Raw genomic sequence first — 14745 nt, 5'->3', positions numbered from 1 at the left:
GCTTTAGTGTAGCTTAACTTCTTCCGGTGTGAAGTAATTGGTAGCTTGGTAAACTATATTTTCAGAGTAGCTTCTCCAAAACTGGCGGGTTTGGGAGGGGCGGAGGTTCAAGGGTCCCCAGCTCAATGTTTGAAGCATTAAGGACCTTGTCATTAGTACGGTGTCTTTCATCTGTGTGTGTGTGTGTGATCAGTTATGTTTTTGTGCACTGTTGGTTTGGGCACGGCTTAAGAGGAAAGGGAGGAGGGGTCCTTTTTGAGTCTGTTCATGTGTTTAAGATACTAAAGATGGAGTTGAGTAGACTAAACCAATCTGTCATTCATCCCTAACGCCTGTATTGAAGGTAGAGAGGATCTTCATGAGTCCAAAATGTTGGACCCGTTTCGAAATGGACCTGGGGCTTTGCAACCCGGACCTGATATGCATAAATGAATTCTTAAAACATAGAGACAGCTAGAGTGTGGGGAAAGTAATTTATGCTACTTTATTAACTGGAGCTGATAAAGGGAGAGAGGGGTGCTGCTCTAGCAGGCACGGAGGGGCCATACTGTGAGCAGATGAGAGATGAGACTGCAACCAAACAAGCAGACTCGCGCTATAGTAGACTAATAGTTGCCATAGTTAGGTGATTTATCATCCAATATGATTATGTAGTACCTGTCTTGACAGCATTAACCCGGGAGTTAACTAGCTAGGCTAATTGAGGCTGCAGTGAATATGCCTTCTCATCCTACAGTTACCTCTGTTCAGAATATTAAGTAGCAGCCTACCTGTTGTGGTTCTTAGTCATTGGTGCCCATCCTTCTCCAATAACTTTTTTATTCTGTAATTTATTCCATCTTCCATTGATTAAATATCTTCTAACTTTTGCCACACGCACAGGTTTTATACCTGTCGCCTTGTGCCACTTTGATTCATGATTGGCCAACATGCGCCATGCTCCACTCATGAAAAGCAAGAGCAGCAGCATGAATGATAAAATGTCTTTCACTATACTGCAGCAGTTGTGTTTGGATCTGTATGGGCCCTTCCAGACAAGTCAGTTAAAATTGCACATACCTGAGACCCGTGACAATCATATCGGATCCGACCCAGACCCGTGGTTTTATTTAGAAATCTCGATTGGAACCCTCTCTGCTCCCAGATCCGGTCTCTGGTACAGATGACTTCTAAGTGAAGGGTGGAAACCAGAGGAGGGGTCCTAGAGATTGTTACAATAGGTGTGCTGTAGTTTAGATGCTCTAGTCTCTGAGTAATGGCATATTAATTTACACTTGAGTCAGGGAGAGAGCAGCCAGTCTTGGCAATGCTTTGCGACTCGGCAACCACATGATAACTCTGTCGCAAACGTCTATATAGTTTTGTCTTCAGGGAGCACTGTCCTTTACCATTAGAGCAGGCATTGATTGAAGGCCTGTGTTTTCATCCAGGCACTTAGTCCAATCAATGACTTTGGGCCTGACCTTAACAGCATCACTGAGCACAGTCAGCCTCTGGCACTTTTTAAACGGCTCTGCTTTTATGGGCTGAGAATGTCAGCACTCAGCAAGGGCCATTTAAAGGTGTTGGGCCTCTGGATTTAGGTGAATCTTGGCACTTTCCTGAACCATTTCAGATGTTTGCGCAGAAAACAAACTTGTGCCTTATTTTCCCCCACATACTAGGTCAATCAATCATTGGACAACCAAGCGCTCAAGGACTGGAGTTGTCCACTGCCAGTGCTTAAAGTCATTGGTAAATAAGTAGGCTCCTGCTTACCTAAGCATGGCTCCTGACTCTCCAATTCTAAGACTACAGTTACTACTCTGTAAACTTACAGCTAAACATAATATAATTCAGAGAGCATAACGACCTCTGGTGTGTGAATGTCTTAAGGCAGATCCAAGTGAACAGTGAGAACATCTCTAGTTGCTAATTTTAGGCTGTTTAAAGGTCTATTTAGAAGCTATTCAAGGTGGAATAGAATGAAATGTTCACTGAGTCAGCAGCAGCGCCACTCTACCCATCCGACCTACCTACCTGGGCTAGCCTTTAAACTGTGGTGTTTATCTTCCTTCACATTTAACAAAAAGGCAATCATAGAGGTCAGATGAAGCTACACACACACACAAAGGTCCTCCGCTCTGTCATTTACATTCTCTGCCTGACATCTGGAGATGCCTCAATTCCACAGTGAGGAGGCGGAGATGTGGGGTGTTTTACAATGCCTAGGGGCAGTACAGTCTGTAGGGCCAGGGCCAGCATGACAGATGGCCGGATGGCCAGCCCCTCGGAGGAAGGTGGGGTAAGGTGACTACTGATGACATCATAGAGATATGCATATGTCAAAAGCGGGAAGATTAGGATAAAAACATTCTAGTATGTATTTTAATCTCTGCAGGCCTATTGCACTTTGTCAGGAAGTCTCACAAAGCTCCTTTGTGATTTCAAATGTAAAACCAGGCTGATTGTGTTTCTCAAGAGCTGCAGTAGTGTCTCCTAGGCTTGGTGAGATGCTGCATCATAGTCTGTGACACATGTCATATGAGCGATTCGTGACTGGACATGATCCGTCTCCGTGGACTGGGGAGGAAAAGGAGATGCTCTGTCTGTAGCTCCCAGCCTGAGTGGAGATGACAGCTGCCGTTTACCACGGAGGAGCAGGAAGTCCTGTGCCTCAGGCTGTTACTTTCTCTCACTCACACACACACACACACACATAGGGTTTTAACTCGCTGTGCGTGCATCAGGGCTAAAACCTGTTTATTGATTTAGCATGGTGGAAACGAGGGGGCACAAACACAGGATTATGTCATAAGGACTGTCAAGGCACCATGATAACATATCTGAACGCTGTTTGATGTATGTGGTAGGGTTGGAACAGATAATGAAGTGGGCTGTAATGCTTGGTGGGTCCCTGTCCCAAGGTTAGTGCTAGAGATGTGCTCAACATGGTGAACCAGCCTGCCCATGTCAGTTGGAGAATATTACACTTTATTTATTTCCTCTGCTCTGTTTGGTTGTCTTCAGCACAGAGCTGCCATGTAGTCTGCTTGACTTTACCACTGGGCTGGTTTTGAATGATGATGAGACTTGTCATGTTCTCAGGTTAAGGGAAAGCCTTGTGTTTGGAACAGTGGTGTTGTTGGGGACCACAAGGGAGTCTTGATGTTTAGGTAATAGTGATCCACCGTGAGCAGCACCATGCCACAAGCTGATTCATCCTGACGATCACAAACTCTGGAGAGTGTTTTCTGGGCAGAGCGCGGAGAAGGGAGGAGGACGCAGGTTCGAAGCACCGTTGCTCCCTTCTAATTTGCTGGACCATACTTTTTTTCTTTCTCCCCTGTCTTTTTCTCTCTCTGAAATATAGGCTCAAGGAGCTCAGCGACTCTCAATCTCTCTCTCTCTCACTCACACACAAAAGTGAAGCTCTGCGGTATAGCATCTAATCTCTGACATCACATCAGAATTGGGTGTTATTAGCTTCTGGACAGCCCCCACAGTTGATGATCTGACAGTGGTCTACCCTTCATTCCTCCCCTCCGTGGTGGATTTGGAGTGTGTTCTAGAGTGCTCCAGGGGGAGGGGGATCTACTGGTAAAGAAGTGTTCATTGGGAAAGGAAAGGCCTAAGGAATCCTGGGGCTCGTGGCATTGATACGCAGGGTGTGCTGTGCAAGAGTGTGAACAAAAACTGTAGAAGCCCATCTCCCACCATGATGTCATTTTTAAGAGGGTTTTATTAAAGGAGAATAAAATGTAAACTGCACTGCCTTTTATCCTGCTGTTCTTAACTGACTCACCAAGTTAAATTTAAAAAAGTTAACTGACTCACCAAGTTAAAAAATCCCCTCACACTTCACTGAAGGGAAGTTTTGAGAGGGCTGGGCCAGACCTATTGGGACCTACTGAACACGACTGACTGGATTGCAACTTCTGTAATATTGCAGGTGTGTGTGTGGCGTGTCCTGAGCACCTGTCTCTCCTTAATTATCTGGGAAGCCTGTCTGGATGTGTGTGGCACGGCTTTGAAGTGTGCTTCTGTGGTGAGTGTGTTAACCTAGGGAAGCATGGCTCTCTGAACACGTCAAACAGAGAGGTGACAGAAGTTAAACGGCTCCCATAAACCTGTCACATGTTGCCCCTTAAGACGCGATTCTCTTCCCTTTGACTGAGACTGTCTGTGTGTAGGCAGGCGAAGGAGTCTCACTTTATTAGAAAATGGCTAATCAAGGAGATTCATCTGTGTGAAAGCTGTTGTATTCATTTTTTTCTTGCCGAAGTCAAACCCTCAATCATTTTGTCTCTGTTATCAAAGGTAATCAGACTTTTCCTTTGTGAGAACGTTTTTCTTCCCAGTCCATCATTGAAGTGTTGAGTTCCCTGGGATTTGAGAACACTCCTGTCTTGTCTCGGCATAAAGGTGGCTGTTTCTTCTCAGACAACCTGAACAATCACCAGAGGAAGGAGGGTAAAAATGGAAATGAGGCTTAGGAATCCATTGTCTCGCATCAAAATGCAAATTGACGTTTCAGCAACTCCATGAAAATGAAGCGTACCACAATCTTGAAAGCGTATTGTAATTGAAAAGACAATCTGTACAGGCAGATCTGCTTAAATCAGGCTTACACCTATTACTTATTGTTTGGTTTTTTACATTTGTGGTGCTTATTATTTACTGAAACTCCAGGCACAATTGTTTTTGCAGAAACACACTGGATGAATTTTGTAAAGTGTTATCTGCTGTGGAATTGATATCTTTCTCCCAGAGTGGGTTGGCGTACCTGAGAACCTACAATACTTAACATTTATAATAATAATGTTGAATTTATTTTTCAGATGAGGATGCTGAAAATGGAGAGCTGGACTTGAGTGGTATTGATGATGATGAGATTGAGCTGGTATGTACTGTATTTTAATTTACGTTGCACTTAATATTGAACCATCTATTCATTCTGACTTTACAGGATTGCCAGCAAATAAAGCCTGGAAATGCATAACTAAGGTCATTTATGTACCCTTCTCTGCAGTATCTCCTGAATGACAAAGAGGTGAAAATCAAGACTGAGCTTTGGCTGAAACAGAATGAAGACTACTTGAAAGAGCAGAAAGGTACAGCCACACCCAGGGGGTCTCTGTATTGCAAAATTCATGTGCTTAGTAATAGACGTCATTTGAACTGTACATTACCTTTTAATGTGGCAGGAATACAACTAGTCATGATATTTTTCTGTCAAATAAATCACGTCAAAGTAGGCTACCTGTGCTTGTTCGCCCACTCAAATAATTCCAGCATCCAAACTGCATGTACAGCCTACTCACTCTATTTGATTAATGGAAATAAACATCTGTTACAAAACACCAAAATGTGTGCCTAATGACCTTCAGCGATTGCCATTGATTAGGCATAAATTAATTGATGTGTCTTGCTGACAAATTGAGCCTTTCTTGTAGCCTGAAATTTCGTGACAGTTGAAATGGGGCTTAAACTGTCCCGGGAAAAACGGGACCATCTCCCTAACACACACGGTCAACTTTCTAGACTAGGCTACAATGTGTATTACCATAAACTTTAAATAGGCCTTACCGGTAGCCAGTGTGTAGTAGTAAAAAAATATATAGGTCGTAAACGGTGAAAAAAGTAATGCTCCCGGTAATTTCAATGCATTTTTCTGAAAAAAGGTGGGTAAACGGCATTTACTTGAGTTTACCCTCGCTAGGCCTACACTACTGCCAGTAGCCTACCCTCTCAGTCAAGGCAATTTTAAACTCATGAACACACGCTGATTAGGAAGCATTCAATATAATACATGAGTTTAATATTTTTTTTTTTTTACATAGCACTACCTTTTCTTACATCAATGACATGACAGTTATTTGTCATTATTAAGCATTTAACAATTGAATTAGAACCATGAACTTAAACCCTGTACAAATCATGGATCTTGGAGATCTTGGAAAATGCGCTGTAAGTGTAACTGTCAACGTAACTTTTCATTATGTAAAATTGATGGCCACCATTGTTCCTGTACCCAAGAATGCAAAGGTAACTGAACTAAATTACTATTTCCCCATAGCATTCACTTCTATCATCATGAAGTGCTTTGAGAGACTAGTCAATGGTCATATTACCTCCAACTTACCTGTCACCCTAGACCCACTTCAATTTGCTTACCACCCCAATAGGTCCACATACGATGCAATCGCCATCACACTGCACACTGCCCTATCCCATCTGGACAGGAGGAATACCTATGCAAGAATGCTGTTAATTGACTATAGCTTAGCATTCAACACCATAGTACCCTCCAAGCTCATCATTAAGCTCTGGGCCCTGGTTCTGAACTCCGCTCTGTGCAACTGAGTCGTGGACTTCCTGAAGGGCCACCCCCAGGTGGTGAAGGTAGGAAACAACATCTCCACTTTGCTGATCCTCATCACTGGGGCCCCACAAAGGTGCGTGCTCAGCCCCCTCCTGTACTTCCTGTTCACCCATGACTGCATGGCCATTCACACCTCCAACTCACTTATCAAGTTTACACACGAGACAGTAGTAGGCTTGATTACCAACAACGACGAGACAGCCTACATGAGGAGGTGAGGGCTCTGGGAGTGTGGTGTCAGGAAAATAACCTCAATCAACGGCAACAAAACAAAGGACATGATCGTGGACTTCAGGAAACACCAGAGGGAGAACCCCCTATCCACATCAATAGGACAGCAGTGGAGAAGGTGGAACGTTTTTTTTACGTTTCTCTGCGTACATATCATTGACAAACTGAAATGGTCCAGCCACACAGTGTGGTGAAGGCACAACAACGCCTCTTCAACCTCAGCAGGCTGAAGAATTTTGTCCTGTCAGCTAAAACCCTCAAACTTTTACAGATGCACAATTGAGAGTATCCTGTCGGGCTGTATCACCGCCTGGTACGGCAACTGCACCGCCTACAACCGCAGGGCTCTCCAGAGGGTGGTGCGGTCTACGCAACGCATCACTGGGGGCAAACTACTTGCCCTCCAGGACACCTACAGCACCCAATATCACAGGAAGGCCAAAAAGATCATCAAGGACAACAACCACCCGAGCTACCGCCTGTTCACCCTGCTATCATCCAGAAGGAGAGGTCAGTACAGGTGCATCAAAGCTGGGACCGAGAGACTGAAAAACAGCTTCTATCTCAGGGCCATCAGACTGTTAAATGGCATCACTAGCACAGAGAGGCTGCTGCCTACACACAGACTTGAAATCATTGGCCACTTTAATAAATGGAACACTCGTCACTTTAATGTTTACATATCTTGAATTACTCATCTCACATGTACAGTTGAAGTTGGAAATTTACATAGACTTAGGTTGGAGTCATTAACTTGTTTTTCAACCACTCCACACATTTCTTGTTAACAAACTATAGTTTTGGCAAGTCGGTTAGGACATCTACTTTGAATGACACAAGTAATTTTTCCAACAATTGTTTACAGACAGATTATTTCACTTATAATTCACTGTATCACAATTCCAGTGGGTCAGAAGTTTACATACAGGCTGTTTAAAGGCACAGTCAACTTAGTGTAACATTCCAGAAAAAGATGTCATGGCTTTTGATGCTTCTGATAAGCTAATTGACATCATTTGAGTCAATTTGAGGTGTACCTGTGGATGTATTTCAAGGCCTACCTTTAAACTCAGTGCCTCTTTGCTTGACATCATGGGAAAATCAAAAGAAGTCAGCCAAGACCTCAGAAAATAATTGTAGACCTACACAAGTCTGGTTCATCCTTGGTTGCAATTTCCAAACGCCTGAAGGTACCACGTTCATCTGTACAAGCAATTGTACGCAAGTATAAACACCATGGGACCACGCAGCCGTCATACCGCTCAGGAAGGAGCTGTTCTCTGTCTCCTAGAAGATGAATGTACTTTGCGAAAAGTGCAAATCAATCCGAAAACAACAGCAAAGGACCTTGTGAAGATGCTGGAGGAAACGGGTACAAAATTGTCTATATCAACAGTAAAACGAGTCCTATATCAACATAACCTGAAAGACCACTCAGCAAGGAAGAAGCCACTGCTCCAAAACCACCATAAAAAAGCCAGACTACGGTTTGAAACTGCACATGGGGACAAAGATCGTACTTTTTGGAGAAATGTTCTCTGGTCTGATGAAACAAGAATAGAACTGTTTGGCCGTAATGACCATCGTTATGTTTGGAGGAAAAAGGGGCAGGCTTGCAAGCCCAAGAACACAACTGTGAAGCATGGGGTTGGCAGCATCATATTGTGGGGGTCCTTTGCTGCAGGAGGGACTGGTGCACTTTATGTGGTGAAAATTACATGGATATATTGAAGCAACATCTGCCCACATCATTGGTGGGCAGAACTGAAAAAGCGTGTGCGAGCAAGGAGGCCTACAAACCTGACTCAGTTACACCAGCTCTGTCAGGAGGAATGGGCCAAAATTCACCCAACTTATTGTGGGAAGAATGTGGAAGGCTACCCGACGTGTTTGACTCAAGTTAAACAATTTAAAGGCAATGCTACCAAATACTAATTGAGTGTATGTAAACTTCTGACCCACTGGGAATGTGATGAAAGAAATAAAAGCTGAAATAAATCATTCTAATATTATTCTGACATTTCACATTCTTAAAATAAAGTGGTGAACCTAACTGACCTAAGACAGGGAATTATTACTAGGATTAAATGTCAGGAATTGTGAAACTGAGTTTAAATGTATTTGGCTAAAGTATATGTAAACTTCCGACTTGTAAACTTCCGCAACTGTATATACTGTATTCTATTCTGTTCTACTGTATCTTAGTCTATGCCGCTCTGACATTGCTCATCCATATATTTATATTTTCTTGATTTCATTAATTTACTTAGATGTGTATTAGGTATTTGTTGTGAAATTGTTTTATATATTACTTGTTAGATATTGCTGCACTGTCGGAACTAGAAGCACGCCCGCAATAACATCTGCTAAACACGTGTATGTGACCAATAAGATTGGATTTGTTTCGCCGTGGAAACAGTTCCCATGGGCACACAAATCCCAGACAATGTAATCTTATGTCATTGCAAAATCAAATGCTTCTAACCGAAACTATCGGCATAGTATCATTAACGTATACTTATTGGATGCACATTGGTGTCTAGCTCTAGGCTAGTGATATTGTCGACCGTCAGCTGATCCAGGAAAGAAAACAAATATTGATAGACAATAATAAAGCAAAATAAATGGCCTACTTCTGGCCCGGATGGTACGGAGAACATCAGTATCTGTACGCACCTGAAAAACAAAGCAGTGTGCGCTCTGAACAGCTGACTGACAAAAGCAAACGATAAATTAAATTAAATGCATTGGAATAAAGGCTATTTTAATCACAAACGCATGGTGAAAATGAGGAAGTGCAAAGAAAAATCTATGCATGAAGGAGCTCAGCTGAGGTCAAAATTCAGCGCTACTGAGTAGACAGTGCCACCACATAGAAATAAATCATGACAGGTGGGGATGTTAATTTCATTGGAAGCTTTTATTTTCATATTTACCACTGCATTTTAAACAACTAGAAGAATGGTTAAATTAGCATTTATTTAGAGAGCCCCTGTGGCCACAACACACCAGGCACATATTGTAATAAACTGTTTTGTATTGACTCTTTACAAATAACTATATTTACAATTGAATTCCCCCAATCCATTTATACTTTCAGAAAAGGAAGAGCGGATAGCGAAAGAGAAGGAGCTGGGGATTTACAAGGACAAGAAGGTAAATCCTGACAATCTAAAGCAGCGATTCTCAACTGGTGGGTTGCAACCCAAATTTGGGTCTTGGGAGGTTTTGAATGTGTTGCGAGTGTCTGAATAATACAAATAAACACTTAATTTTTTTGTCAAAATAAACCAGTCTGAACTTAAACTACTAAAATCAGGTAGAAAGTGTGTATAAATGATAATGAACCTATTTTTTTTTTTTTTTTATGTATTTTTTATTTTTTTTCAATCAGTTCTCAATTTAGAATTATTAGCAGTGACTTTAGTGGATTAGGTTAAAAAAAATCTCACACCAGTGAGTTTAACATTCTTCATCAAGAATATGGGCGAAGTGGAATTATTGGCAATGGAAAAAGGTGGGACTGTTGTTCCTTTGTCATATAATTGGTGCATTTACTGTCAATATAGCATTAAACATTTTCCAGATTGCATTTTGGCAACAACAAAAAATCGTGACAGGATTATTGGATCGCGATAGACAACCTGGTTCAATTTGGGTCCCGAGACTAAACCAGTTGAGAACCACTGGTATAAAGAAGCAGTGATCTTGGGGTGGCCTGGATATATGCTAAGCTGTGGTGTGTCAATGTGTGTGCATGTTTTCCACTCTAGTGGGTTTATCATTTCACGTCAGTATTTGGCAAGGCCCAGCCTCCTTGTTAGGTCCAACATCTGCTCTCTGGTTTTCACTAGCTGGATTAACTGCAGCGCAATAGATACCTAATGAGGTGTGGAGTCTTTGACAGCACTGATCCAACCACCTTATGCCATGTTGTCCAAATTCACAATCAGCCCCCTCCCATAATACTGCCGCATAGCTAGAGCATCCCTTTGTTGTGCAAAGTATAGTTACAAATGTACATTAAGCTAAAGCACTAATTTGCATAAGTAATTGCATTTGACTGGACACTGAGTGATTTGAAACCCCACTATGTGCCCTGTAGCCCAAGACCTCCAAGAAGCGGGCTCCGATCCATGCCAGCACAGCCGACGAGGCCATAGAGAAGATGCTGGAGCAGAAGAAGATCTCCACTAAGATCAACTACGATATCCTGAAGGAGCTGAATGTCAAGCCATGCGCCAGTCCAGCCCGCCAGACAGCAGAGTCTCCGAAAGGAGCCACCCCTGGAGCCCAGAGGCTGACTGGACGATACCGCAAACCCACCAATGTCCCTCTGAGCCTGGGCACACCACTCAGCAGCCTGGGCAAGAGGTGGGTGAATCAGAACCACAGGGTGACTCAGTCTATCTAATAATACCACTGCTGTTCACTGTCATATATTGTTCAATATATTCAGTATTGGCTGATTAAGCTTCAAGACTGACTGATGGCAGCAGTGTTGAATAAATGGGAGATGAATGGAAATGTGAGTGATGCAACAGTATTTTTGTCCTTCTCTGAGCCTCCTGTCTGTCACTAGGGGCAACATGCCCACTTCCCAGCCTGTTGAAGCGATGTTGCTGCTCTTCTCAATAATGATGAGGCTGCACTTTTCCTCTAGCCTGGAATAATCACCAGCGACAACCAGACAGATGCTCGCGTTCCTTTTTTTATTTTTTCTGGAAGGCTGTGGACTCACTCAGACCGCCACTCACTCCCATGTGCTTCCCTGAGATTTACCTTTTCTTTCTGCCAGGATTTGCTTGATCTCATTCTCTCTTTCTTTCCCGCTTTCTCAACACACACATTCAGTATGTTATGATCCACTGTGAGGCTTTCTTCTGAAGTTAATCAGTTTCTTCAGTTTTGAGTTTTGACTTTTCTGTTTGCTTGGTATTACTGAAATTGGTTTCCCAACTTTCCATTAAAAAAAACCTCCTCAAAAACACTCAATAAATCAAATTTGTGTGGAACCGTCTTGCAGGTGTACAAGTCTTAGACCCAGCTCAGCCTAGACTCAGCTCAGCCTAGACCCAGCTCAGCCTAGACCCAGCTCAGCCTAGAGCCAGCCTTTTAGTGACATCCAGGAGAGCCCCCCCCCCCCCTCTTCTTAGTGCAGTAAGTGTTACTGGAGTCATCTGGTTGCAGCTCCTCCCTTCATCCTACCCTCTCAACCCATTTTTATGAGCTGAAATAAAAGATTGCAGAAATATTCCATACACACAAAAAGCTTATTTCTCAAAAAAGTTGTGCACAAATTTGTTTACATCCCTGTTAGTGAGCATTTTTCCCTTGTCAAGAGCTGTTTCCAGAGAATTTCATCTTTATTTCTCTACCATAAACCACCTCCATTGTCATTTTTGAGAATTTGTCAGTACGTCCAACCGGCCTCACAACCGCAGATCACATGTAACCACACCAGCCCAGGACCTCCACATCTTGCTACTTCACCTGCGGGATCATCTGAGACCAGCAACCTGATTCGTATTTCTGTCTGTAATAAAGCCCTTTTGTGGGGGAAAACTCATTCTGATTGACTGGGCCTGGCTCCTCAGTGGGTGGGCCTTTATGAACTGTAACTCAGTAGAAGTGTTGAAATATAGTATGTTGCGTTTTATATTTTTGTTCAGTATAGTTGCACCAGTCAGAGTAGCCTAGCACTTCTTTAGAAAGCTGACGTTTACTGTAGTTTACACACTCCAGACATCTACAGTTACGTGTTTTTTTCTGCTGTTGAAGAGGGCTTCATGGATGAACCTTTCCCCCCTTTAAGAATTACAATTTTCCCTCCAACTGTCCACCCGTACATTTAAAAAAAAAATGCATTCATGTCAGTAAATGATTAATGTACATTATGGTTATTGAATCATTCATTGTACACTTTCAACACTTGTTTTTCCTGAATGGAACAGTGCTTTTGCTAGCAGGTAGCTTTTAAGACTGAGAAAAATTGGAACTTTGCACTTTAGTTCTGCTTGCTCAACAAAAATAGTTTTAACCACAGGATGGGATCACACCATGGTTTATCCAAACAGTTACTTTTTCTATATCACTATGTTGATAATTTGGCATCTTTGCTGTACCTCAGAAATTGTAACATTCAAATGAAAACATGACTTGCCCATTGACTGCAGAAAGAGTCCTTTCACTGGTTGTTTGACGAGTACACCCTTACTGGGGCTCTGAAAAGGTTGCTGTATGGTTATTTAAAAGGCGAGTCAGGGAGAACTATTAAAGTGGAGGAGAGCGGTGGCTGACAGTAAGTCCATTGTGCTGCCTGCTTCCAGACCTTACTGACTGCTACACTGAAGCATTGTACTCCTTCTCACCTTCCTCCAACCACTGCTCTGCTCCCCCACACTCCACTCCACTTAAAGGTTCTTCCCTGTAGGAACCGGCCCGTTCCTGCACAGTCTCAAGCCTGCTTTATACAGGGTCTCCCATCCTCGGTCATGGCCAGCCTGGCCTCCAGGGAAGGCCTCTGAGCTCCCCCTTTCCCCAGCCCTTCACCCGGTCACAGGCCTGTACTTTACAGGACTCCCACCCGACAGTCCTTCAATCCCTCCATCCCTCTCCCTCCATATTCCTCCACGCCTCTCCAGCCAGCTGCCAAACAGGGCCTCCCTGTTCCCTTCATTCCGACTGGAGGATGGAAAAGCACTCTTCCAGAAATAGCCCAGATAATTGCCCTCCAGTGCTTTTTTTTCTTCCCTCTTCTCCCTCCTTAATCTGTTCCCATTCAAAGCTGTTTTTCTTTCTTCTCTCTTTTTAAAGCCCTTTTCCCCATTCAACTTTTTGGGGAGGAATACTTGACTGCATATTTCACCAAGGGGAGGGGGTTGTATGGTTTCGGTCTGTGTTGGGTTTCAGAAGTGTAAATCGAACCCTAAAGTTCTAGTGGAAGCTCTGATCCACAGTCTGGTCTAATGGAGAGGGTTGTGGCAAGAGTTTTTGACCATCGATTTTCTCTCTGCTGCCTGTGAAGAATTAACAACTTTCTCTGCATTTCTATTCAGCCTCTCAGAGCAGGTGTCATCGGCAGAGTAGGGACATCAGATCATCCCCACATGGACCAATAAGTTTCACACTTTATTTTCAGTCCACTTTTAAGAATTGTTTTTCTACTAATAGTAGCAGCTCTATTGGGAGAGTATAATCTCCCTCTGGTTTCCAGCCCTTCCCTGGCCTCTCTCTGATCTCCCCCACTGCCCTGCAACCCCTGACTGACTGTGACCACTAAGTATTTCCATGGGATTTCTCTTGATTTGCTTCTCACAGGAACCAACTCTTTGGGTGCCACTGCCAGGCAGTCTCCACCCGTTACAATGCTACAGATCAGAGGGCATCCCATCCTACGTGAGGCATACGTTGGGCTGGACAGGAGGACAATAGACTGCTGGGAAACTGCATATTTTTCTCTGTTGGACATCCAGCTCCGCTAGCAGTAGCTTTCTCTCTTCTAGATTTTCAAACAGTTGTCTACAGCCAAACCTTTGTTCTACTAACGCTTTACCACAACTAATGGGCCAATGAAGGTTGGACATTTTCGGACTATAGCTCCAAAGTGGGCCGTTTGGACTCCATCCCACAGTATATCCATCTACAGCCCAAGAAGCACCACGGGAACCGTTGAGATGGGCAGAGTTTATATTAGTCGTAGTTCATTGTTCCACAGCCTGAACCAGTCAAATAGTCGCTCTTGAGTAGTAACGCATGGACTGACGGATGCACTGAGTGCCTTTCTCACTATACACTGTTTTATACTCACCACTCATGTATTAGCACCTGCCTTGGTGACAAAGGGAGTCATCTTGTATCAAAGCACTCAGACAATTATTCTTTCAGTTCTGTGAGCCCAGGGGCATACTAAACAGTGAAAGTGTCTGAACCAGAGTGGTCTGTCTGGAGATCCCAGAGGAGAAGGACTGACTGTTGGCACCAGCCAAATCCTTTTCTCACTACTGCAGGTTTCTCACCCTCTGCCAGTGTGAAGTGCTCATCATCACATAGTGACAGAATCAAATGTTATTTGTCACATGCGCCGAATACAACCGGTGTAGACCTTATCGTGAAATGCTTACTTACAAACCCTTAACCAACAATGGAAT

At 43.3% G+C, this 14745-nt stretch overlaps 1 protein-coding gene across 2 annotated transcripts in view; it reads left to right on the top strand.

Moving 5' to 3' along the window:
• Positions 1-14745, top strand: part of brf1a (BRF1 general transcription factor IIIB subunit a) — a 64322-nt gene that overhangs the window by 30100 nt on the left and 19477 nt on the right. For both annotated transcript variants that reach the window (XM_021584989.3, XM_090220861.1), the window contains exons 13-16: positions 4821-4882; positions 5012-5093; positions 9696-9751; positions 10701-10969. In XM_021584989.3, the coding sequence (XP_021440664.3) occupies positions 4821-4882; positions 5012-5093; positions 9696-9751; positions 10701-10969 (469 nt within the window). The remainder of the gene's footprint in view (positions 1-4820; positions 4883-5011; positions 5094-9695; positions 9752-10700; positions 10970-14745) is intronic.

The sequence above is a fragment of the Oncorhynchus mykiss genome, chromosome 25 (assembly GCF_057628025.1).
Source record: "Oncorhynchus mykiss isolate SJ-2025 chromosome 25, ASM5762802v1, whole genome shotgun sequence".
NCBI classification, from domain to species: Eukaryota; Metazoa; Chordata; class Actinopteri; order Salmoniformes; family Salmonidae; genus Oncorhynchus; species Oncorhynchus mykiss.
This window is presented reverse-complemented; position numbering and strand designations above follow the sequence as displayed.